The sequence below is a fragment of the Dermacentor variabilis genome, chromosome 4 (genome assembly GCF_050947875.1).
Source record: "Dermacentor variabilis isolate Ectoservices chromosome 4, ASM5094787v1, whole genome shotgun sequence".
Classification (NCBI taxonomy): Eukaryota; Metazoa; Arthropoda; class Arachnida; order Ixodida; family Ixodidae; genus Dermacentor; species Dermacentor variabilis.
In genome coordinates, this window is record NC_134571.1 from 38,526,063 (window position 1) to 38,553,229 (window position 27,167).

At 46.3% G+C, this 27,167-nt stretch overlaps 1 protein-coding gene across 1 annotated transcript in view; it reads left to right on the forward strand.

Moving 5' to 3' along the window:
* Nucleotides 1–27,167, forward strand: part of LOC142578960 (P protein-like) — a 367,306-nt gene that overhangs the window by 274,042 nt on the left and 66,097 nt on the right. Inside the window, exons 8-9 of the mRNA XM_075688702.1 lie at nucleotides 13,388–13,493; nucleotides 20,124–20,583. Coding sequence (XP_075544817.1) covers nucleotides 13,388–13,493; nucleotides 20,124–20,583 — 566 coding nt within the window. The remainder of the gene's footprint in view (nucleotides 1–13,387; nucleotides 13,494–20,123; nucleotides 20,584–27,167) is intronic.

Genomic DNA, 27,167 nt, shown 5'->3' on the forward strand with positions numbered 1-27,167 from the left:
CTGGAATTCCTCTATTTTCCCTCTTACCGCTAACTCATTGATCGGCTTCTTATGTACCAGTTTCTTCCGTTCCCTCCTCAGGTCTAGGCTAATTCGAGTTCTTATCATCCTGTGGTCACTGCAGCGCACCTTGCCGAGGACGTCCACATCTTGTATGATGCCAGGGTTAGCGCAGAGTATGAAGTCTATTTCATTTCTAGTCTCGCCGTTCGGGCTCCTCCACGTCCACTTTCGGCTATCCCGCTTGCGGAAGAAGGTATTCATTATCCGCATATTATTCTGTTCCGCAAACTCTACTAATAACTCTCCCCTGGAGCTCAGTAGAGCTCCAGGGGAGGGGACAGCTCCAGTAGAGCAGCGGTTATTCCTCTCCCGTATCACGTGACTTGCCTGAGTCTGCTTCTTTCTCTTATTCGTCACCGAAATGACATCCACCTGCCTTTGATATCCTAATCCGCAGAGCTCTATTTCAATCTCTTAACGTTACGTCTATACCGTCCTCCTTTCCATAGACAGCTTCGTTGTCCGTCCTTTCACATTTCCTCGTTAGCCGCCAAGTTTCGAGAGTCGCTAAGAACTAGACGAAGTTTACGTCGCCGTCTCTGCGCTGACTGCATCAACGGGAGCAGAACGGAACAACGTTTACACCTGACGGCCGCGCACAAATGTGCGCTGCTTCATCCTGCGGTTGCCGGGTTCACAGTGTTCTCACCATAACTGTATTGGTGGCAACGGTAACTGCAACGTAGTGCCCCGGGTTATCGCCTACCTTTCCGCCATCTTACATGCCGACCAGACGGGCTTCCGTCAAACACTGAACTGCATAGAGAGAACCGTGTACGACGTCACAGAGTGTGAAGTCAGTCACGGCTCGTGCCTACGCATTAACGAAAGTTTCAACGCGTGTATGGTCGCGTCATTAATAGTGAAGACCCTCTGCCACGGTCTACCGCGCCTCGTTTACTCGCAGCATTCATATGCAGTACACGAGTATCGTTCTGGGAGCGCGGTACATATCCCGCCGGCGTGCGAGGGTCCTTGAAGCTGCGTGTGTCAATTAGCTCCGACATACACTCGGCAACACACTCCAACGCGTCAGGCATAGCGGCTGTTCCGGCTAACAAGATCGTTACACGGTCGGCCTGCTGGTTCGCGCGTCCCCGTCCGCCTGACACGTACACATGGTTTCCCCGTCTCGCTGCTACAACATAAGTCTTTAGAAAACCTGAGAAGAGAGGAGAAAAAAATGCACAGTCGCGAACAAAAGTTTGAAGATCAGTGATTCTGCCCCTCCCCCCCCCCCCCCCCCCAAAAAAAAAGAGCAACTTATTTTGCCGGCAGGAGTCACGTGTTGCAGCCCACGTGCGCGTGTTCGACCGGTGCAATGTATTGAAGAAATTCCATGCTGCACAGGTGTTGCTTGGAGGAATTAAATTTTTTTTTTCGCTGATGCTGCGAGCCTCCAGACATTCGCTCGCGATTGTACGTGTGACTGTCATAGAGACGCCAAGGAACCGAACTGGTGCAGTGCAAAAACACATCTGGATACACGGTGCGGGGACCGATAAGAGAGAACAATATTTAAGCGCCGCTGACAGAACCTAACCAACACGTAGACGAAATCAAAGAAAAAATAAGTTAAAGCATACAACAAGTAAAAAAAAACGCGAGCCAGAGGTGGGAGGTGGGGGAAAGTTAAAAGTGATAGCGCCGCATGCGTCAATATGCCAGGTAAGCGACCTCGCTATCAGGCAAAAAAAAAAAAAAAAAAGAGAAAGAAAGACACCGGAAGGGCGGTTGACCCGGGCACCTCTCGCCCCTTTTGGATCATAAACGCTTCCCTGGTCTCCCGTGCCTCTGGTGCTAATTGATTGTACTCGGCCTCAATTTCGAACTCCTGTAATGCCGGACTGCCCGAGCGTTTGCAACACTGAGCGACCGAATGACCGCAGTGGGACCGCGTGGCGTATACCAGTTAGCCCTATAGTCGCAGCTGTACGAAATAGCAACATTAAAATCAGTCTAGAACGGTAAGGCGTTCTTTGATAACTACATCATCATCCATTTAGTTAAAAATAAATTGCCCTAGTTCCTCTCGAATGGCGTACCAGGGCTTGAGGCAAAGCGCAAGAGAGCACGTAGGACATTACAGAAGGGAACGAAAGCATGTACCGTTGTCCTACGTTCTGTCTTGCGCTTTAACTCAAGGTATGTAGTGCCAACTATCCCAGCAGTCTGTTATTCTGAGCGCAGCAGGGCAGCAGCGATGGCAAAGCAGAAAGCCTCGTTTAAACGTTTTCATTAAGTGCGATGCAAAAAGCGATATGTGCGCAATTTTTTTTTTCCAACTGCACCCGAGCAACTGTAAACGTTCTTCTCCGGCCGCACAGAAGGTTTGTGTCAATTTGTTCGCGGTAACCCGCGAGTAACTAAGTGTCCGTGTTCTTCGCCACGTTTTGCAGCGTAGCGAGTACGTGCCACTTTGGCAAGCAGTCGCTTGCTCTTAACTTTGAGAGATGCGTTTCGGTCCCGTGACGAAGATTGGAGGGCCGCAACACTCCCACAATACGGAGTTTATATATATATTTTTTTATTATTTACATTACCCCTAAGGGCCCTCACATGAGGGTATTACATAGGGGGGGGGGGGGTACAAACATGAAATATACACAAGAAATAAAACTACATAAAATAAACTACACACAAGGAACATAAAATATATAGATATGAACAAGGGGTAAATGCACTTAGTCATGAAAACACGAGAACATTTTACATATGTTAATATGTGCATATAGGCATTAGTAATATCTAATCTGCTGCCACTAACCGTTTTCTTGCAACAAAGTTTGGAAAGATGGTAGGCTAACTTCAGTAGCTATGCGTGATGGTAGGTTATTCCATTCTATTATTGTGCGAGGAATAAATGATTTTGCGTAGAGCGACGAGCGGCACATTATGCGTTTTACTTTGTTAGCGTGGTCACGGCGCGGGAAAACTGCAGGGGGTGGTGAAAAGAAGTCTTCGTGAAGCGTGGAATGGTGATAAAGTATGAAATAAGGTATATATATATATATATATATATATATATATATATATATATATATATATATATATATATATATATATATATATATATGTGTGTGTGTGTGTGTGTGTGTGTGTGCGTGCGTGCGTGCGTGCACCGGCGTTTGAACCGGTGCCCTGCCTCCATGCTTCGCGGTGCTCGAATTGTGTATGTGTAGTATTACCCTTCGTAACGAGGCTGATAGCGTTGTCACGTCGTGCACCTTTATTTTCTGTTATCTTGCACGATTCGCAGGTAACCTGCACCGCAATAATATATGATTCGCCGTTGCTCACACGCTCCTCAATTGTCCGTATCCCCACATGTGTGCCCCGCTTGGACCGCGAGGTTTATACTGTAGTCATTTAACCGTCTTCCCAAGCATCCCGAATATGGTTATGACGATTGTTAGCGAGTGTGCGTTGTCCTTACAGTTTGCAAGCTCCAGTGCTTTCTGAGAGACACGCGACTGAGAATGATCCCTCCGGACACGACCTATATATACAGGGAGTGACGTGACTATATGTTCGTATCCTATACGGCTTGTCCTCACCGTCGTTTTTCATGTTCATCCTTGCCTCCCCTTCCTTCCGAGCACAAAACAGGAGCATGGAGGACGTCAACGTCAAGCTGACCTCTCTGCCTTTCTCTCTCACCTCGCCCGTCTCACGGAGTTAGGCGTATGGGGAGATATCATGCAAGACACTCTCGAACAGAAAGAATGGGGTTTTAATAATTCCGGAATTGGTGTCATTGGAAAAGTCATTCCTCGCTCTCTTCTATAACAGTGGCGGCAGCCATCGCGGTGCCGTTCTTCGTGGAGTCGGCCGGCATTGCGGTGCGCAGCACTTTGCGCGCCAGACGAGCTGCGTGGCCACGCTGTTTTTCCTAATCTTCCTGCGAGCGGTGAGCGCAGCGTGATCACCTTCCTTCCCCCCTCCCGTCCCGCGCCCCCGAAAAACAAACGCGCGCGCAAACAACATCGGGCCGCGACGCACTAGTCGCACGCAACGCCGCCGCCGCTGTTCCTGCGTTGCTGTTCGGGTTCAACGGCCCGCAAGCATAAGCAAGCGCATGCACTTCCCTCGCTCGCCGCCACCACAGTGTGCATGCCGTCAGGTGCATCCCCCCGAGGCCGCTCTGTCGCAAAGTTACTGTTTGTTTGTTTGTTTGTGTGTTTGCTTGTTTGTTTTGTTTGTTTGCTTGTTTGCTTGTTTATTTTGTTTTGTTTGTTTGTTTGTTTGTTTGTTTGTTTGTTTGTTTGTTTGTTTGTTTGTTTGTTTGTTTGTTTGTTTGTTTGTTTGTTTGTTTGTTTGTTTGTTTGTTTGGTGGCAGCTGTTGTGTTGCCTCAAGCAAGCGCCGAAATGCGTTCCAGCGCACAGGTCGACGAACTGGTGGTTGGTGCGACGAAGTCTCAAGACGGCTTCATCCCGCGCTGCGAGATTGCCTGGCTCACCCGAGCGAGAAAAGCGCTTAGGAGCGTGCGCTGTAAAAGCGCGGAACCGTTTCGGTCTTTGGACGCACGCAGCGTGTGAGCGAGCCCGATTTCTTGTGAAATCGTGCAACGACTGAATTTGGATTTCGGTGCGTTTCTCGCGGGGAAACCACAGAATGGCGAAACCCAATTCTAAATCAGAAGCAGTGGCTCGTCTTAAAATGAATGAATGAATGAATGAATGAATGAATGAATGAATGAATGAATGAATGTGCAGCCAGAAAGGCGACTGTGAGATTAGTTTTGTTGTCGGAACATAATGTTAAAAGAATATTCTTATTCCTTATTCTTATTTATTATGCTGATGACGCCGGTGTACTTACTTCAGGAACAAACTGTTCAGATATTGAGTATTAAACGAACCTCATGCTCTCTAAGCTGAGGGTTTGGTCAATAATGAACCAATTAGAAATAAATATTAAAAAAAACAAAGCTGTGCTCTTTAGGCCTAAAAACAAGCCAGTGAATTAAAATGTTAACATTATTTATGGGGATAGAACAATAGAAATGGCTACTTGTATGAGAACTCTCGGAGTAACGTTTTCGAGTAATATGCTTTGGGACGAAAATATTGACGCTCTCACAATCCATTTATCTAGAGTATTGGCATGACGTGCTGTGAATAGCTGTAAATGTAAATAGCTGTTGCGGTTTAAAGTTAAACTTCTCATTTATAACTCTCTTTCTTTATTCTTACCTCTATTATTGCTTATTGGTATGGGGTACAACTAATTTGTTAATTTGCATAACTTACTTGTCATGCAAAATAAGTTTGTTCGGCTGCTCTTTAATGTCCTGTTCAACTCGTATACTATAAGCTTATTTCAGGAAGCCAACATAATTTCTGTGTTAAAGTTATACCAGTACAAGTTAACAACTGCGTTTAGGCGGGAAGTAAAACTGAACTGCTCCTTTCTACGAGAACTTTGTAGCCTCGAACTCAATGACAAATCTTATGTGACTCGTCATAAAGAAATGTGGCGGGTGGTCACACCCAGAACAAATTATTAAGGGAAATGCTATCATACACAATGCTAATGCTTCTAAATACATATAATAACCTAGGCGGTGATGTCACGCAAATAATGGCCCAACAACTGAGAGACTTGTATGTGCAGAATTTTTAAGTTACTGGTTAAGTGTACTTCCTGTCGGTTAATATGTATAGGAAGTATATATATATATATATATATATATATATATATATATATATATATATATATATATATATATATATATATATATATATATATATATATATTTGAGTATGCATATGAGTGTCCATGTATATACGGGTATATGAATGCATGTGTATATACGTATATATACATATATATGTTCAGCGGCGTCTACTTATTTCATTTGTATTCACCATGAGAACTACACAAGCTACCTGGTGGTTGGTGCGAGGGTTTGATTTCACTTATTAAGCGCAAGTAATTTCCCGTATGTTGTCTTTGGTGCCAGTGTTTGTTGGCTTCTTATGATATGACTAAAAAAAAATCGGGCCCCTCGGTTAACCCCTTTTCTTCTCGTTTACAAGCTACCTAAGTATTTTTGATCTGGACACCAGTGGCTTTGTATGTACATACGATGTATATGCATGTGTATATGCGCGTATGTGGGTACATGTGGGTATATATATGTATAATGCATATGTGTTTGCATGTAGGAATTGTTGCCGAATATTCTGTAAGGGGGCTGCGGGCCTCGTCAAGCTGCCTCTACTGGAGCAGCTTTTACTTGCAGCCTCCTCCATCAAGTAGATGGAAATAAAGTTATTATTATTATTATTATTATTATTATTATTATTATTATTATTATTATTATTATTATTATTATTATTATTATTATTATTATTATTATTATTATTATTATTATTATTATTATTATTATTATAAATCAATTGGTAGATGAACTGACAGCCGGACTGCGCTCCTCGTACAATTCGATAGGTTCGGCGCACACGAGTACCCATGGACTGGTTTCCTTTTTCATAAGCAGCCCTTTTTCTGACGTCATTGGTGAGAGGCATTGACTATCGACGAGATTGAGTAATTGAAGAAGAAAGAAGAAAAGGAGACCTTTTTTTGTGGTGGTCAGTTGCCGCAAACGTAAGATAAACCTGATTGAATGTTAGTGAATACGGACCCTAGTGTGTGCAAATGTTTCATCATCATCATCATCATCATCATCATCATCATCATCATCATCGTCATCATCATATTCATCGTCACCAGCCTATATTTATGTACACTGGCAGAACGAAGGCCTCTTCCGGCAATCTCCAATTACCCCTCTCTTGCGCTAGCTGATTCCAGCTTGCGTCTGCAAATTTGCTCATTTCCTCACCCCACTTAATTTTCTGCCGTCCTCCGCTGCGCTTCCCTTTGTTGCCTACTCAAGAAGGGTATCGTATCGTACTGCTGCCGAGTAGTAGCGGCGCCTGCCTATCGAAGCTCGACCGACGTTACTTATTGGGTAGCGTGGCGTTGTCGACGGGCTGCAGGCATCCGGTAGACCATGACGACCAACCAAGGGCGAGACGATTTCAAGTGTGAAACTTGCACGGTTTATTCGAAAGTTGGTGAAATAAAATGAGAAGAGCGTGAAGTGTTCAAAAGTACATTTCGGAGCCCCTTAAGTAGGCTCTCTACAATCGTGGGCGGGATCTTGCTTCCGTGGACGTCACGTGACCGGCACACAAAGAGGGCCCCTCCTCCTCTGGTTATACCGATCCTGCTGCAAGGAGGAGGTCGTCCCGCCTCCTGGAATTGTAGACGCCTGTCTGTCTCTTCTGCGCAGTGAGGATTCGGGGAAGTTCTGTAGTTTGTTCGAGGAAAGGGTCTCTCTAAACTCGCACGCACACACGCACACACACACACACACACACACACACACACACACACACACACACACACGCACGCACACGCACACGCACACGCACACACACGCACGCACACGCACACACACAAAAGAGGCCTGTACACTGCGGGGCTTCCGGCACACTCAAAATGGTCGTGGCGAATCAGGAAGTCACGCTTCCTTTCGACGAGGCCTGGTGAAAGAAGGTCAGGTGAGAGAAAGTTCTTTCTGCACGTGGTGCGGGACGCCAACCATCGCAGGAGAAGTCATGCCTCATTTCGACGAAGATGGTCGGATGAAATTCCTTTCTGCACGTGGTGCCCGACGAACCCTAACATCTTCCCTGGGCACCCATTCTGTAACAGATTGTGCATCGGTTATCTCTACTCTACGCATTACATGGCCTGCCCAGCTCCAGTTTTTTTCTCTGAATGTCAACTAGAATATCGGCTATCCCCGTTTGCTCTCTGATCCACACTGCTGTCTTCCGTCTCTTAATGTTGCGCCTAACATTTGTCGTCCCATCACTCTTTGTGCGAAGTCCTTAACTTGTTCTCGCGCTTCTTTGTTAACCACCAAGTTTCTGCCCCATATGTGCTTTATAACGGTGCTATAATAAGCGTTGGTACTATCTCATGCGTCTCTCACTGGTGCGTTGGTAGAGTATGTTTGCGAACTAGAAGCGCACCTTCAATTACGACGCGCACAGCCTTTGTCCAAAGTAACGGAGCCACGCTATGACAGCGGGTGTTGCCGAGTTCTGTTTCGCGCGTGAATTTCTAGCCTGAGACGCTACTCTGAACACTGCTGAGTGCCGCCAAGTTGGCAAATGCCGCCATGTTGGTGCTTTGAGCCAATCAGAGAGGCAGTAGCAGCCCCGTGAGCCAATCGGAACTGACAAGATGGCGAATTTGACTGCATGGTGGAATTCAGCAATGCATTTAATAGTACTTCTTGGAGCTTGAAAGCTCTAGACTGGTAGCTGTATTCGTCATCGAATACACTGGGTTTCTTTTTTTTTCGAAGCATTCGAGCGCTGCCGGTGCAAGATTCGACTACCGAAGTCAGCTGGCGGACCGATACACTGCATTTTTAACGAAAAGTTGCTGAATAATAATAATAATAATAATAATAATAATAATAATAATAATAATAATAATAATAATAATAATAATATAAATGAAAATGCGGGCGGATACCATATACCAGGCCTATCAAAGCGACGTTGGGCTTGACTGGCAAAGCCTGGACGACTGCATTCAACCAGGCACGCGTAAAATCGAGCAAAACGAACGGAAATAAAAGAAAACACTGTAAGAACAGTAAAAAATTATTGATGGTGAGATTGATGACTTGCTCGGAATTTCCATCTTTTTTTTCACGTTTTAATTGTTCCTAAGCGTCTTCCTTGTTTGTTTTTAACTTTAAATAAAATCTTTAAGTTACCTCCTGCCTCGGCGAGTCGGCGGATGAAACTTGGAAAAGCCGTACAACCCTGGTTTTTTAAAGAGATATCAGATTTCAAGACTGTGCATGCGCTTCGCTTGTAGAAAAAAATAGTTTTCATGCACACAGATGGCTCACAATACGCTGTTTGGCATTTCTTTGGAAGTACTGGCAAATGGCGACGCAAATATGGGGGAGTGAGGCATCGAAATTGGTCAAACACGCTTGAATTAAGAATTCTACCAGGGCACTAATTTACTGGCTATTGACGTCACAGAAAGGTCGCTGAAACTCAATAAAGCGAAGTTGTCGTTGAAGTGACTAAAAACTCGCCAAGTCACCGACGCTGGCTGGCCATCATGCACGCTGTGACTTCGTTTCCAAGGCCCGCACATGGTTCAATAAAAGCTTCCATCTATGCCTTGCCACGTGTCCGAAGTTGCTTGACGTGCAAACAGATTTTGTTGTACTTATCGACGCCAGCGTTTTGGTCACAACTGTATTCTCGGCACGATCTTTCGCCCTGTAGAAGAGGCTCGTAATGACGACGACCACAAATTTCGTTGTTGAACTATATAAGATGTTGCAGTTGTCCGCTCTTAACACGGAGTCTTCCGCGGACGGAGGGGTTAATGCGTCAGATTTCGAGGGACAAGGATTGCGCCTTAGTTGATATACCCTGCCTGGTCGATGAAAGTCAGGATGGCATCCTTCTGTGCCATCTTGACCTCGTCCGGCGGGCGCTTTGGGTGTTGTCAACCGTCTACTTTGTCGGGTCTAGGTCGCAGAGGCGGTATTTTCAAGAGTCGTATACCTGAGCTGACCTCTTGTCCCCACAGGATGGGACGAATGCCTTGCAAAGGTATTTGTTCCGTTCGCCTCGCAGTGAGCGTGTCGCCGGGCTGCCGAGAGTCCAGTGCTAGAAACGCAGGTGTGTAGAGCCGATGTGACAGGCCCATCCCCGTACGTAGCCGTCACGACAGGTGCAATAAGCTGGGGCTTTTTGATGGCGCTCACAGAGAGAGTCTTTGTTCCTGCAAATCTCTCTGCGGATGCGGTTGTTCAAACGTATACAGCGCTCAGCGATTGGAACGCGATAATCGGACCTCAGAGGGCCGGAGCTCGGCGATCGTTGGCGCGCCAAATGAAGAGACGTCACAAAGGCTTTCCCTTTCGTCGCGTGCCACAACGCGTCGGCTCAGTGTCCCCAGCGCCCACCGGTGGGACAAAAAGTGCAGGTAGCCATGCGCTTCGAGTATCGCGTTTGATTCGCCGAGCCGTGTAGCTACTGTAAGATTTCTGCAGTGCGAAGCACTGATGTGCGGGGGCCACAACGCTCGTGTCTGTTGTCATGGGCGTTGAAGGGGCAAGAGCGTTCGTTGGCACTTTGCAGTTGGACCGTGAGGCCCGTCTTCCCTGACGTAAGTCTGGAGAGTGTGTCGAGGTTACGCTTCTGTGCCGATGACAGTCGCCAGGCAGGTAGCGTCCTTCCTGGAACGTTGATGGTCCAGGGGTGAGCGGCACCAATACCGTATATATATCAGCTCGAATTGCGCTCTCGGAGTGCGTTAAATTAAGCGTCGGAAAAAGTTCAGGAGAAGAGGCCACCGACGTTTGGAAACTGAACTGCGCCATGCTTCTCCGTGCGTCTTTTCGCTGCCGTTTCGTACTTGCGTTTCGTAGACGTGGTACGATTACTTCCGATTGGGACACGGCTGGCAGGTCACTCGTTTCAGCGTCCTTGGCAGGGTGCCACGGCGCCCGCAAACAACGACAGAGTTGTGTTCCGTCTGCCCGTGCCTTAAGCCTTTGTCCGCGTTCGCTCACCCCGCTAATGGCGTAATCGTACCGGCAGGTGCCCAGCGCCTGTAGCGCTATATATACGATTTCGAGGAATCACTAGATAGCCTTTAGATAGATCGTGAGCCATTAACACGAGAGCTAATACATGTAATGACTAAAGAGTGCACAATAATACGGCTCATTCCTAAGCGTTCAAAAGGACGGATGCACAAGTGTTAGACCAATTTTAGTGTATTTTGTATATGTACTGCCCCTCCCCCACCTCCTATGTAATACCCCAAGCAGGGGTCTTTAACGGGACAATAAATGATGATAATCTGAGAAACTAACAGGCTTGTCGTTGTTAAAGCTATCAAGCGAAGCAATAGCCTCAGGTGACACTGAAGTCAAAGAAATGATAGGAGAAATTAACTTCTGTTGGTGTCGTCGTCGTCGTCGTTGTTGTTGTTGGTTGATTTTTCGTTGCACTTCGGTTTCTTAATGCAACAAAAATGGAAATGAAAATGGAAGAAAAGGCAACTTACCGCCGGTGGCAGCTGAACCAACAGCCTCCGCATTGCACACCATGCCGGTGTACCTCCATGCGCTTTCTTGAGCAGTTGTGCACATTAACATTAACCAAGTCTTGGGAGTGTTAGTCAGAGCCAATCACGTGATAGGCGTGGCTCAGAAGGTCGTTAACTGGATGCCACCACGCGTAAAAACTTGAGAAGACACTTATTACTACTGCTCAGCATTGCGGCGTCCATGAACATAAACCAAGATGGCGATCGCCGTAGTCGTGCGTTTCAGTGTACGGCGCTGCCGCCCAGCAGGAACAAGACGCGTCGATGACTCTTTTGGGCGCGAGTCCGCTCGAAAAACAATTTCACTATAGTCGGGAACAAGTTATCGACAAAAAAGGCATGGCCATCCTAATAGCGTTACGCGCGCGTGTAGACGAGCTTGCCGGCTTAATTATCGTAACTTAGAGGAAACTCCGCCGGCATTAGTTTTGTCGAAAGAGAAGACGAATGCCTCGAGGTAAGTTTAGTGGTCTTGCAATACTTTGAAAAACTTACCTCAAGGAAAGTACCGCCGATGATTAGGCTTAAAGAAGGCTCATAACGAAAAGCAACAAAAAGACAACACGTTCGTGACTGTTCTTTTTTTTTTTTTTAGCATCCCTGAGAGTCGTCCCTCGTAGCAACTCTCCTTTGTATACAACTTAGTGAAACAAAATTTATGTATACAAAGGAGGGGCTGTGACGAAGAGTGTAGGAAAGTTCCCGCGTGTGTAGCTCCGGCCTAGGCAAAAAGAGCAGATGGATGCATTGAGTCTATTCTTCCTTTCGCCTACACGCACCACTGAACGCCGTTAATTAGTAGCCAAACTCCGGAAAAAATTTACGCCGATCATTGATCGTGTCCTTTAAGACAACTCACGAACGCAGAGTTTGTTGTAATTGGGATAATTGCGCGGCCACCGGCTGATCCGTGCGCATCACTCAGTGCAAAACGCTACATTCCTTGCTGACTCTCTCACACCGACTTTAATCACCACCAGACCTTCGTGTAACGTCGTCTGGCATGTTCTCGTTGCCTACACTGGCTAGTCAGAATACGAGCTCTTCGGAGTGTTGCAAACTGCTTCACGGAGAGAGCGCTGTCACTCTTTTATAGCGCTTTCGAATGTGTGCTCGCGATGGCACACAACAGCGATATGTATACGTTTTCAGCGGCACTCAGAGTCAGAGAGCCGGTCTGGAAGAGGATGTTTACACCATTTTACCGATGACGCACATCGGAGCTGTCATCTCATGAACGACTGCCTGTTAAAGAGCCGCTAAAGATGGATATTAAGCTAGCTACATTGCTATGTATATACTGCTGGAATACAAAGAACGCCAATCTTTCGCGCGAGCGCAAGATTGGCGACCAGATAAGATTCTTGGTGGGCCAGATAAGACAGAGAGAGAGAAAAAAAAAAAGAAGGAACGAGTGGCGACGACACGGTGAAGTTCCCACTCTACAGCTCCTCGTGATGTCATTATTTTTTTCTTTACAATTTCTGTTCACGACTAGTTAATCATTTTTCCACAAACAACTATAACGCATTGCATTCTAAATAAACCAAAGGCTCAACCAACGGCTAGGTTGGGCCTTTTGTGCCGTTCTAGAGGGCGAGTGTTCGAAAAAATTCTTCTGGCGAAAATAAAATATGATAACCATACGAAATTGCTAAAATATCCCTTCGAAAGAATACTGACGGCGCACCAACGTAGCGGCGCTGCGATTTGGACGCGAAATTAAAAAAAAGAAACTTAGACATCGCCTGTCATTTTCTCCGCTTATAAGCACCACCAAATAAACGAAAATCGAATCCGAGAAGAATACTGCACCAGTATGAAATAATTTACTGTTTCTGTTTGCAACTCTTTAATGGAAGAAGGGAGGATAACCTAACAGCCATTATGCGTTGCCGCGCAGTCAGCGCTCCCGGACTTTTTCAAGCGCATCTGCATAGCTACATTACTGTTTGCCCACTGCACTTGAAAGAATGCGCTTTATTGGTGCATGAACTCGGCCTTCTTTTACACGGAGCTCAACACGGGTGCGTTTCTTTGCTTTGTACTGTGCTGAAGTGTGGCCTTGTTCTCAACGTGTGACGCTTCTGCACGTTCCGTCTATATATAGTTCTTTATTATTACTTTATTGTTGTTTATTTTCAGTACAAGATCCGTAACCGAGGACTGCTGGTGAAGACCGGCATCGTGCTGGGATGCGTCATTGTGCTCTTCTTTATGCAGAGCTTTCCCAACCTGCACCTGAGCCTAGGTGAGAAACGACGTTCGCAACAGCTTGGATATGGAAAGAAAAATGTGACGCCGAACGAGAAATCTGTGGTAATAAGCGTTGCACGTTTCGGCTTCTAAGTACGGGAGCATTGTAGATAGATACAACGTGGATTCCTCGGCTTTCCCATGAAATGCGAAGCGTCTAAAACTGAAATACACTTTTCAGGTCGGTGCCGTACTTTTTCTTTTGACATGAATTTACCACTCCACCGGACTCGATGTCGAACCCCCAATTTCAAGAGCAGCGATTGATGTATTTATTTATTTTCGCACCCCAAAGTAACACCTGAGCTATGAGTGACCTGTAGCGTAGAGCTTCGGTAAAATTCTGACCCGGGTTGTCTAAATTACCGTACACTTAAATCTAACTACATGAATATTACTGAAACCCCATGGAAATGCGGGTTCAGCAGCGAAACGTCACAACCGCTGCGGTAGGTGTTGCTGGCGTTCAGCTTTTTAGGTGATCCTGAGCCTTTATAACATCGCTGGTAGTGGAGGACTCCGGAAATTTCGACCACCTGGGGTTCTTTAACGTGCACCTAAATCTAAGCACACGGGTGTTTCCATCGAAATGCAGGCCGCCGTGGCCGGGATTCGATCCCGCGACCTCGTGCTCAGCTGAGCCACTGAGCAACCGAGGCGGGTCCTGATCGGACGCCTAGCTTCTATGTTTAGAACTATGCCAATATGGGGTGTACTCGAACGTGTTTGCAGCCTAATGACAGTCGCGCTATGCGTCTTCCGTCGTTCTTATCGGCCGGCGATGTGTAGCCGGCGCCGCTCGCTGGTGCCAACGTCTCCTTACGCATCTGCGCCAAAAAAGAAGAAAAAGAAAGACGACATTCTCGACGCACGGCCGCGCGTTCGTGCAAACTGATAACTCGTTTTTTCTGACGCCTCTAATCGCCAAGGTCGGGGGAGCGGCTGTCCCGGAGCGTCTGAGCACTCCGCGGCGTTCGTTGTAACAGGAGGTTTGTGCCCGATTAACCGATACCGATTAACGTCTGCTCGGCGCAGGAAGCGGCTACGTGCCTCGACGACAGGTACGCACTTGGGCAACAGCTTAATCTTTCGCTGATCGGTAGCGGGAATCCGTGACGTCAATCTTGACGTCATCCAGTCGGAGAGGTACGGCAAGATGTCAGACGCGGCAGGGGCGTGCGTAAGTCGCATTACTCTACTGGGAAAGGAATGCGCCACGGGATACGTGCAGCTGCGGCGGGCGTCGTCTGCAATCACTCGGGCGATAACGATAATAATTAAATAAAAAAGGAGTGGCGAAACCGACCACTGACGGAACACTGTTTTCAAACGCCACTGTTGACGATTGGCTTGTTGCTGCGCTCAGTCAGTCTGTTTGTGGGGACGTCGTGGAAAGGGCTTCGTCTATGCGGTGTGAGGCAATATACGCGCCTGTCTCATTCACACTAAGAAAAACGCGTTGCGAAGAACGCACAGACAACGACGATGCTTGGGCCACATTTTCTCCCTTTCCATACATGCACCAACTAGCTCGCCCAGCATAGTGTTTTCATTTGACGCCATTTAACAAAGTCGTCTGCTCCTGGTGCAAAAAAAAAGTATGTCGCAACTCGACGTCCGTTATTTGTCGGGCTCCATGAATGACAGCATGTCAAGCCATAATATATGCAAAATAATAGTATATGATAATATATGAACAAGAGAACAAGAAAGTATATACGAAGATGACATAGCAGGGATGGTAAATCCAAGCTGCATCAGGTTGGTTATCCTACACTTGGCTAAGGAGCAAGGAGGAAATATATATAAGGTAAAGGAATGATGAAGATAGTAAAGAGGCATTCAGTGTTGAAAACACTCGAAGATAAAACTCTGCTAGCAGTCGCAAGCGTTCATACAGTCCAGTCGCATTCAAGACGCGCAATAGGGCTTTCGTGGCGTTGTACGTACATGGCAAAAGTGCGTCGGCCAATGTCCCAGGATTTTTTTCCCTCTTAAAGCGGTCTGTCATTCAAGCAATTGAGATTTCTAGCTCACAGAGCGCAGCATAAGACTGCGTAAATGCGACGCCCAACTACGAGTGATAAAATAAAGTCGTTTCGCGACGGGAATAGTGTGGGTGCCAGGCGGAGCCTCAAGTAAGGGACGAGTGAATACAAAGGGGATTTGGCGAATTGCGTCGCCCAAGTGTGATGTGGCAAGCGATCGTTTCCGCTCAGCATCCGTTGACGGCAGCGGTACAGGCGCGTACACGTACAGTACAGGTCTTGTATTGATGATTCGTGCGCGCAGCTTCATCAGCGCTCTCGTAAAATGGGTCTATGCTCGGGCTCACGGGGGAGCCCGTGCCTTATATCATGCTCAATATATGTATATATATATAGCTGCTCGTGGGATTAACCACGACTCACAGGGAGGTATGCAGAGTTCGTAGGCTGCAGGCAACTGCTGGAACGCGTAATCTGCGGCACCTCTAAATATAAGGAAGGACGACTATAAAACAATGTCGTCATTGTGACCAGCAGTTTACCGTGGCAAAAGAAATTTCATTTTCCTCACCCACCACTGTTTCTTGTTTTCTCTTTGTTTTTTAATTGCCCTGCGAGGTTATGGCAATTCTTACTCATATTACTTTTTAGTGTTGTTTTATTGCGGCAACCTGGCCTCGCATATCTTAGCTACAAAAGGCTACAAAATCGCCGCTGCGATATTTGAAAGCTACCGGAATGAGTCAGCGTCTGTGATCTGGACTGATGTACCGAACGATATCCCCAGTGGACTTTCTCTTCTTCTTTTAATCTTTCCGTCCCCTTTTCCCTTTCCCCAGTGTAAGGTAGCCAATCGAGCTCAGTCCTGGTTAACCTCCCCAGCTTTCATTTATCATTTGCTCTCTCTCTCTCTCTCTCTCTCTTCACCCAAATTTCGTGACGTCAGTCGCAGGCATCATTATCCTGTTTATGATCGTCGTCATGTTATCTTGCTCGTTAAGGATTAGGGGAACCTTCCCGCCTCGTCGGCTTAGCGGATATTGCGTTGCGCTGCTAAGCACAAGGTCGCGGGTTCGAGTCCCAGCAGCGGCGGCCTCATTCCACAGGAGGCGAAATAAAAAAAAAAAGAAAGAACGCTCGTGTAATCATATTTAGGTGCACGTCAAAGAAACCCAGGTGGTCCAAGTTAATCCGAAGCCGCCCCCACTACGGCGAGTGCGCCTCACAATCACATCATGTTTTTGGTTCGTAAAAGCCAGAATTTAATTTTCAAATTTAATTTATTCAGGGTGATCGAGGAGCTCGGCTTATTGTTAGTAACGGCTGAACGAAGCCAATTGAAGCAGCCAAATGACGTGGCTTCATTGGATATCATGCTTTCTTGGCATAAGATGTCGCCAAAAAAACGCACGATACACTTGGCCACAGCCGAGGTTCGAACCCTGGTCCCCGTAATGCGTAAGCCGTCGCGCTGTCATCGTAACCGTTGTCATGTCGTCGTAGTCTATTATTATTATTATTATTATTATTATTATTATTATTATTATTATTATTATTATTATTATTATTATTATTATTATTATTATTATTATTATTATTATTATTATTATTATTATTATTATTATAGTCGTCGTCATTGTGCTTGTATCCCAGACAATGCGGCTGTATAAGAGCTAAAGATGCAGGCGTCTCATTTGTTTCTGTTGGCTCTGCACAAACCCTCGGGACGCAGGCGAGCTGGTCCTTGCTATGTTCACCGGGCCTGCAAGCAGGTCGGCCAGGCATGGAATGTGGCGAGGAGGCGTGGAAGGGATGAGAGAAAACACGCGCCCAGGAGCTGCACTCCAGCCTCGGCTGCGGTTGTTGATACACAGCGAGAACAATAACATGTGCAGATGGCCGGGCGTGTTTTTCAGGTCCTGAGCGGTAACCCTGCACACAACAGTTAAGCTAAACCAACCACATATGCGCGCACTAGCCAGAAATGTGCACTCACGGTTTCTGGGCGCCAGAGGGGTTTTATTTCCGTTTTCCAGTTTTCATTTTCTAGAACATGTGTCTGTAATAACGACTTTTTCGTAGAAGAGCTTCGAAACGACAAAAATATATATATACCAGTGCACGTAAATGCGAGACGAGCTACAAATGTTCGCTTCTTGCGTCCGGCTATCATTCATTCGTGTTAAACCCCGCGCGATGGTTGTTTTAGAAGAAGGTAGGCCCTTATGTTGGAGGCCTGCATAACGAAGGGAACGTTGTTTTTATAGCACATACCAGTCGTTTACAAGCTGCACTGTTTCGCAAAGCACCTTGGATGAAGCCAAAGGAAATGGGAAGAGGGGGACGCGACGAGGAGGAGTTTTGAGAGAGAACAGTACACAGAGCAAGAATCTGCCCGGGATGGTTTAAATGTCCACACCCCAGTGAGGCGGTTATGGTTTCTTTCGGGCAAACCTTCTTTCCCGTCACGTCAGGCTTTTCCCTATGTCTTTCTTTCTTGCCCCATTCGTGAGGCAGGAAATGCGTTACCTTAACGCTTCGTTATAGCAGATGAAGCAGCGCTCTCATCCACTTCGAGCAGGGGTCGCACAACCTCAACCGAAAATAATATATGACGGCGGTGAAACGCATCATCTATACATTAGCCGCGTGTACACGAACGGGACAGGAGCGAATCGCGTCAATGTTTTAGCGCACTGCAGTATTGAAAACGTGGCGCAGTGCGCTAGGAAAACGCACCGCCTTAATGCGCCATGAAACTGTAATGCACGCAGATCTGTTTGAACGGCCTGCGCATCGAGCCGACAGGACACAGGCGCTGCGAGGCGGCTGGCCTGCGTCTGCGCGACTCCAGAAACTATAGTGCGTGTTTGCGCTTCGCTCGCGTTCGCACGAAGCGTTTCAAGTATACTACACGTAAGCCGCATTAAGGTGATGCACCAGGAAATGCGATGCGACGCCGCTACGAACTCAACAGCCTATAGATACATAGCGCCGTGCATTATCATTCCAATGCATCGCATTCATGCAAATCAGAATAATGGATTAGAAAGGCACATTGCATTAATTTGTCAGGCGGAGCCAGGGAGTCGAAAGATAGGTATCGAGTTTAGATAGTTCGAGCAAATAGCTGGGTCCCTCAGGGAAAGAAGGAAACGGGAAACGCTGATGTGCGCTATTCCGGTGCCCTCTCGAAGCGCGATGCAATCTTCTGTTACGCACAGGCGGAAACGAGACGCCGCAGCTGTCGCGCGCTATTAAACACAACGTGCGCTACGTGTGAGCGCAAGACGCAAGATTATTCCGTTCGCCAGTGTCGCATTCGTGCAAACGCTGCTATATGTAGTTGCATGTTCGCTATAGGCACGTCATCCAAGTAAAGGGCAATATTGCACTGTAAAAGTGCGCTCCATTGAAGTGTGCTACATTGGAGCAGAGTCGGCTTAGCGGATTCGATGGCTCTTTCCTCACGCTTGATGCGATGTGGCAGGCACGTCGCATCGGAGAAACGAACGGATGTGAGGGTTACTGGCGTCGATTCCAAGCATCACTTGTCGCCGTCTTGGGTTTGGTGTTTCTGACACCTAAACACCGTCACCGCTATAGGGTTTTTGTAGATAAATGTTGATCAGTTACACATCTTTTCGTCCATGTATAGGGCGCCTTTTTTGTTTATTAATGCCAACGTACCTTGTTAAGATTGCCTATGGCAGATCTCACAGTTCCACTTCACGAACTGGCTTATTCAAAGAGGCGGGCATTGCTTGCACGGTAAATCGAAAGGAATAATTGCATATTTGACAATATTGCACAGTGTAATTATTTTTCAAGTAATCGCTTTATAAGGTACATATTGCGCAAGCCTTTAATGGTTTTACTGGATAATGAGGAGCTGTTGGTTTGGACGCCTCAACGCGCAACGTGAGCCGCACCCTTTAACCTTGGTGCACATATTGCAATTTGCGAAGTGCTACAGTTGCAGCCAAGCAAAGCGGACAGACAACAGAGTCCAGGAAAGCGTAGCGGAAAATAACTGTTCTCTTCTTTGAAATAGACAAGCAACAAGGGAGAAAGCTGTCCTTTCTTCCACCTTCATTTCCGTTTTCCTTATTATTTTTGCTGGCCATAAGTGGCCGCATTTGCGTGTACACAGTTGCGGGCGTTGCCTGTAGTTTGAGAGGGCGCCATTCTTCTTGTTCTTAACCATTCGCTATAGTACAAGCAAGGCTCCGTGGGTGACGGTGCTGAATCGGTCTTTGTTTGTGCGCTGGTTCGGATCTCCGAGGTCATCGGTCTACCATTTCAATTAAAAAACCACAGTTAATTTCCCCAGTGCGCTCATTAGCTTCATTTCCCGTCCGCTTTGTGCGTTTGTAACTAACCTAAATTGAGTCCCTCGGTTTCCCTATACCTCTCGTTCAATCCTACGAATTGGGAGTTTCATTAGAGTGTAACGCTGGGCGAGTTGGTTCATCTCCATAGGGAAAAGCAACGCAAAAATAGCGGCAACACAAGACGGAGAAGTGCGCCGGACAGGCGCCCGATCCCGTGCACTTGTCCGTGCTGCGTTGCCGCTTGTTTTTCGCGCTGCTTTCGTTCAGTGTGCCGCAGCCTCAGGGGCCCCGGCATTCGCGCAGGCTGGATCGCCGTTCTGGGCGCTCTGCTGCTCCTGGTCCTGGCCGACCTGGACGACCTGGAGCCCGTGATGGCGCGCGTCGAGTGGACCACGCTGGTGTTCTTCGCCGCGCTGTTCGTGGTGATGGAGGCGCTGGGCGAGCTCCAGCTCATCTACTTCATCGGCCAGCGCACGCAGGAGTGGATCGGCGCCCTGCGGCCGCAGTCGCAGCGACCCGTGGCCATCCTCATCGTGACGTGGGTGTCGGCGCTCGCCTCGTCGCTCATGGACAACATCCCGTTCACCACCGCCATGGTCAAGGTGGTGACGGGCCTCTCCGAGGGCCCCGCGCTCGTGTACGCCCTCGCGTGGGGCGCCTGCCTGGGCGGCAACGGCACGCTCATCGGCGCCTCGGCCAACGTGGTCTGCGCCGGGGTCGCCGAGCAGCACGGTCACCGGTTCACCTTTTTCGACTTCTTCAGGTCGGTGCGTGTGCCGGGCAGGATGCGGTCGGTTTTCGAGAGGCAGCTTTGCCGGACGCCGTGTCGAGATGAAAGTCGGAATAAAGTGTTTGGCCCGCTCTGGTCCAAATTTTAGCGTTGAAGTGAAAAAATGCATACTTCGGCCATATGAACGATAAAAACGTAGGCAAAAAAAAATTAAAGAAAAATGAATTCTCAGTGTGGTATTTTTTGGCCACACGTCAAAGACGTTTCTCTTGAAGCGCCAGAAAATCGAGGCTTTGAAAGCAGCAAATGGTTTTCTTTTTAATTCGTATTTCACACTCATTGCGTTCGGAAGCATATGGCCATATAATATTTGTAGGCCATTTTTGGCCTACAAAATATTTGTAGGCCAGGTTTACAGGATCACTGCTCGCATTTTCTTCTTCGCCGTCCGATGTCCAGGTAGCCTCAGCCGCACGCTCCTCGGAGCATCCGCAAAGGCTGTTAGGAGCAGGTGCTTTAGAGTGACGTCAAACGTTCTCTCCTTAACCTTCTCTCACATGCAGCAGGTGTTGCGTCTAGTTCAGCGGCGCGATGGGGGCGCACGAGTGTTTCCTCGTTCACTCTATGCGCCCTGCGCTGAACAAACGTTGCAACCGCGCGGGCAATAATGCGCAAGTGAGGCAAACACAAAGCGAACGGGATAAAGCGTTAAGTCGCATACATTGTGTGGCGTTTCGTATCAACATGCATTCGCATAATTTTTTCATGGGAATGTCATTACTTAGCAAGTGACGTTTTATCGTCGTGTCACGGCTCCAATTGATGTTGACGCTGTTACCCTTTACAATACTCTTCCACAGATTACCCTTCCACAATACCAAAGACACCACTCTTACAGCGAGAAGACGCTTGTTAAGCCAGAAAAAAAAACACGAAAAACACAAAAGACAAGTGGCGACGCCGCCGTGATGTTCTCGCACCAGCGCACTGTGACGTCATGGATTTCGACAGCGTCTGCTCCTGAGGTAATCTTTTAGCGGTGAAGACCGACTGCATCGTGTTCTAAAAGAGCCAAAGACTGAATATGGCAAGTTTCGTAAACTTTTACTGAGCAAACGCGATCCAAAGACGAAAAAATATATAACATACTTTGAAATCCATGACGCCACATTGGTTAAAATTCTTAATTTCTCAACTCGAAAACTGACGCTCTCTGCACTTCGCTAGGCGAAGTTAAGAAACAGTGGTAGTGTTTCCTGTCTCCTGATGTCACGGAAAGGCAAGCATTGGTTGAATGGAGAGGTCGCCCGACTCTACGGATTGAATGACAATTGGAGACAAATTATCCTTTCCTGCGGTCAGTGCACAGTCGATCATAGTTCTCGTGCGACGAGAAATGGGAAGGTAGGCCTATTTAGGACCGGCTATCCCAAGTCCCAAACATTAATCAGCAAAAGAAGAGACGAAAACAATAACGAAATAATAAAATACTAAAGCAAATACTGCGCAAACTATAAATTTTAACTAGCGCATTAACACAACGAACTGTTAGCTGGCCACTCACTTTTGCGTGATTGGCCCACCCAAAACTTATGAAAGCTCTCGTACTCCCGTTGGATTGCGTTCACTTCGCTTTATATAATGTGTATGTGTGCGTTGTGAAGGGTGGGGGGGGGAGGGAGGGGGTCGACATATCTTTAAAATTGAGTTGTGTCTTGAACGGGTCAAGCCGTTCCTCCCTAAAAAAAGTAAAGGGAGTGATCAGCTCTGCCTTTGTTTGTTCTTGAAGTGCATATATAGCGGCACATTCACCGCCTCTCCCGCGCCGTCGTATCCGTATAATCACGCTTTGTTCTTACCTGTTTTCTATTCCTGCGAAACTTGGCACGCAGAGGAATAACAGTGCTCCTTTCTGACGCCGGCTGACTGTGAATGACTCACCATTATTTTCCTTTCTTCTCCTTATCTGTTCTTCCCTTTTTCCCCTCCCCAAGTGTGGGGTAGGCAACCGGGCACGTCCTCGGTTAACCTCTCCGCCTTTCTCTCTTCGTCTCTCTCTCTCTCTCTCTCTCTCTCTCTCTCTCTCTCTCTCTCTCTCTCTCTCTCTCTCTCTCTCTCTCTCTCTCTCTCTATCTCTCTCTGCCGGTGTTACCGAAGAAACATGAATGCACGGTACCGTGTAACATATGCGAACACCGCGTTGTCGCGCCTGCACGCAAAACGAAGAACGTGCGCCCTTCTCGCTGGAGAATTGCGCGGCAGCGAGGAGGTGTGTTCGTGGGGCTGCGCGTATGTGTGCTCGTGAGCACAAGAATTTCCCGCGACATTTCACGCGCGCTTTTCTTTTCCGCAGCGACGCGTGCCGCTCGCTGGCGGAGCGGCATTGTGCGTAACCCCGCGAGCGCACGGCAGCACCGGCATTCCTGGAGGAGCTCTCATTAATTAAACGCTATTGACGCATTCCACGCGTTGATGCGGCAGCCTCTCCCTCCTCGCTTTGAGCATTCCCCGGATGGCCGACGTTAGTTATTATTCGCGCATCGTTTCTCTCGAATTTTCCGCAAAGACTGCGCGCGGAAAGAAAAACGAAGCAGAACGAAAGAAAAACGGCGTAGCACGGGGCCTCGTCGTCTTTCATGAAGGAAGAGCAAATGGAATTTGGAAAGGAGGGCGGGGAGGGAATATCCGCTTTCATTTCGTTTTTGGTGAAACAAAGCCATATATATATATATATATATATATATATATATATATATATATATATATATATATATATATATATATATATATATATATATATATATATATATATATGCAAGGGCTGTGGTGCCAGCTTTTGTCCACCAGTCGAAACCTCAGTTAAATATACTGTGCTAATTGAACGTACGTCGTACCCTTTTTCTGCATTTTACTACCGCCAGCGTGATTTCATCAGCCACAACTACACACACATATATATATATATATATATATATATATATATATATATATATATATATATATATATATTAGCAATGAATGAAGCAACTGTACTTGTTGCAGCAAGCCGTGTCATGCCTTCTGTATATATATCATTATTTAAATCGTGAACTTCTACTGCGAGAGTGCATGGGGACAGATGCTGAAGAACAGCTGAATCTGACGACACTATACCGAAGCGGATGACACAAGGCGCCTTATGTCGTAAAAAGGGTTCGAAGTAAGTTCGCCCTGATCAGATGTAGTTCTTTTACTACATGACGCTTAGAAGATGATGGCATTTCTAAGTGGCCTCGGCTACTCTTTTACGCATACATCAAATGAAGGCCGTAACAAGAGGACATTCACATAAAAAGCACACTCAAACTGGAATTCATCTCGCATAGATAAGTCAAACACCCTTGCTGCTAAACACAGCTCACACAAATAAGTAAAACATGCTCAGCCTTAAAGTCAAGTCACATAAAACACTATTGATCGCTCGCAAAAAGGCCTGGGTAAAGAACACAGAAAAACAATGTCCAGTCGCATAAATAAACTAAAGTCACGTCAGGTCACAGAATAAGGTTACAGGTAGACACATGAAGACAAGCCTAGGATGAAACAAAACCAGCCAAATAAAGCACATACAGTTAGCTTACGTACAACGAAAGCAACGCAATACACAAAGGAAGACAGGCGAAAGGAGAGGACAACAATTAGCTTACATTGGATGACGTTATCACGGGAAATAAACTGGCCAACAAAGCGAAAGCAACCAACACGAGAACTTTACAAGAACCCTTCGATTTGTTCGGTCGAACACCGTGCGTGCATAGTATTAAATTTCGCGCGCATGCGAGCGTATGAAATCGTGCAAGCGTTATGCGAGTAAATACGGTGTGTATACATATCTATATATTGTCGCGTTGTAGTGACACAGTAGCGAAAACTATGAATCACAGCAAAAATAACTCTTTATTGGGCGATCCTGTGCCCAGAAAGACAAGTAACAGTCAAGCACAACGACAGCGGCGAGTCCAGTCGACGGTACCCGCCGTGGTTGCTCAGTGGCTATGGTGTTGGGCTGCTGAGCACGAGGTCGCGGGATTGAATCCCGGCCGCGGCGACCGCATTTCGATGGGGGCGCAATGCGAAAACACCTGTGTACTCACATTTAGGTGCACGTTAAAGAACCCCAGGTGGTCGAGATTTCCGGAGTCCTCCACTACGGCGTGCCTCATAATCAGAAAGTGGTTTTGGCACGTTAAACCCCATAATTTTTTTAGTACGATCGTCGAAAATTTGACCTGCGGATCAGACACGTCGGCTTGAAACAACGCCCAATGAACATGCCACGGTAATCGCTGGTGCTGACGTCATTTCGAGAATGTGCTACGCCAGCATTCGCGTCGCGCGCAGAATTTGATTACTCAATAGTCGGAGGCCACATAGCCAACAGACACGAACCATCGATAACATTCGAAAGACTTCCGATACAGAAAGGCGCGTCTTGCGCTGAGCGATAGCCTTTAACATTTGTTAGCCGGTGAAATGCGGTCACCAAAGATAAACAAGCCTGCGTGCCATTCTATATATATATATATATATATATATATATATATATATATATATATAATCTGTCCTACCCCTGCAGATGATGTAATGGCGACCGGCTCGGCTCTGCTCTCTACTAAATTACGCAGTCAATTGAAAGACAAGGAATTATTCTCAGTGCAAGAAATATGCGCCTTCAAGCGTATGATTCCTTTATCAAAGCGAAACTTTATGCGTCTTCTTTATCTGGGTCTGTGATCCTAATTCGTTTAGGTCACGTGGTTCACGCGATGGGAGTATCCGTGCCTTGAAAGGTAAGCACCTAATCGATATCATGCAGAGCACGATGGAGAAGATGAAATGTTCTGTAGCATTTAACTAACTGCTTCGCGACAGCTTAGCCTCACACAGCTTCCAACCGGTGCGTTGGATAGTGTAGGATGATATCCTTCTACGATGGCGCGTACCCGCGGCGGGGGATTGGCCAAGATTTGGACGGTGTTGGGAATATGCTGTTAAAACAAAAATTGGTAAAAGTGTCAGGTGGAAATGGATAAAAAATAATGTTTGGAGAATTTAAGAGAATCGCCTTGAAACAACTATGAATTTCTTCCCGGCTGAGCAAACGTGCCTGTGATAGTTTCCAAAGTGGAGGCTCCTGGAGAAATAATATTTAGAATGTAAAAAATTAAACCTAGTTGCCTGAACATTGCTTGTAAAATGCTTTTTCCTTGAAAAAGAAAAACGGTGGCAGAATAAGAAAAAAAAGTGATCTGTGGTCTCATCTTCCGCACAGATTTGGCACAGACGGGAGGGTGGCACACCAGCCCTGTGACGATAAAAGTTTAACACTGGTATTCGACAGCGTAATCTCGTAAAAATTACTTCAGTTTTTCTGTTGTGAAAGGAACTTTTGTGCCAAGAGAATAGGAGGTGTCGATATTCTGAAACATGTACTATCGTTGGGCTCATAAAGCCTTGAGCAATTCAGTTTAAGTTTATTATTCTTTAAATACAATGAATGGGTAAAGACAATATACAGACGACGGTCCCAAAGTCAGAGACTGCAACGGTTAATAATAACAATGGAGAGATGTATTAAAGATTAGCAAGCTAAGTAAAAGAAACAAACACAATCGCGAAATATATAGCAGAAAAAATAAATAAACGAAAACAAATTGTCTGTATGCATGTAGTGCGTATGCATGTAGTGCGTAAAAAAGCTGTCAATACATAAAAATGGCAACTGTAGTGTAATGAATGACGTGAAGTTAGTTATACATATAAAAAAGCTTAAGTGCATGACTAAACGCTTGAAAGGATGAAGATTTAATGGTGTTGGGTAAACCATTCCACAGTTTTATAGCAGCGCATGATGTCATTTTTCCATAGTTAGAATGAACCATAGGCAGTAGAAAATTGGAGTGACGTGCAAATTTGGTATTATTATTATTAATGGGGTACCTGGAATCAATGAATTGGTATGAAAGCTGTTTAGTAAGTAATTTATAAAACATAATTATTAGATCGTAGTTGAACAAGTTCGTTGCAATAAGGATATTAATTTCACGAAGTAATAGAGCAGCACTCATGAAGAACCTGCTGTTAGTGATAATGCGTGTTGCTTGGTTTTGTAAGTGCTGAATAGACGAGATATGACAGTGATATGTCTTTCCCCGGGAAACAATGCTGTAATTAATGTGACCGTGAATGAAAGCAAACTATAAGTTAATAATACGTCTTCGGAGAAATGGGCTTTTGATTTGATTAATGTTCTAATACTCTAGGTACACTTTTGCTTAATGAAGGCAATGTGTTGAGAAGACTTTAGGTTAGTATCTAATTTGGTGGCCAGAAATGATACACAGTCGGAGACAGGAATGTGGTGACCATCTAGAGTTATCTCAGGCATACCAGGTAGTATTCTTTGGCTAGATCGGAAAGTCATGAATTGAGTTTTGGAAGGACTGATAACTAAATGATTGGAAGAAAACCATGGAACAACATGATCAAGCTCACTGCTTAGTTTAACTTGTTTAGTTTAATTGCATGTCTCCTGAATCTATCTGTAGTTACGTAAGCTGATGTAGGAAGTAATGATA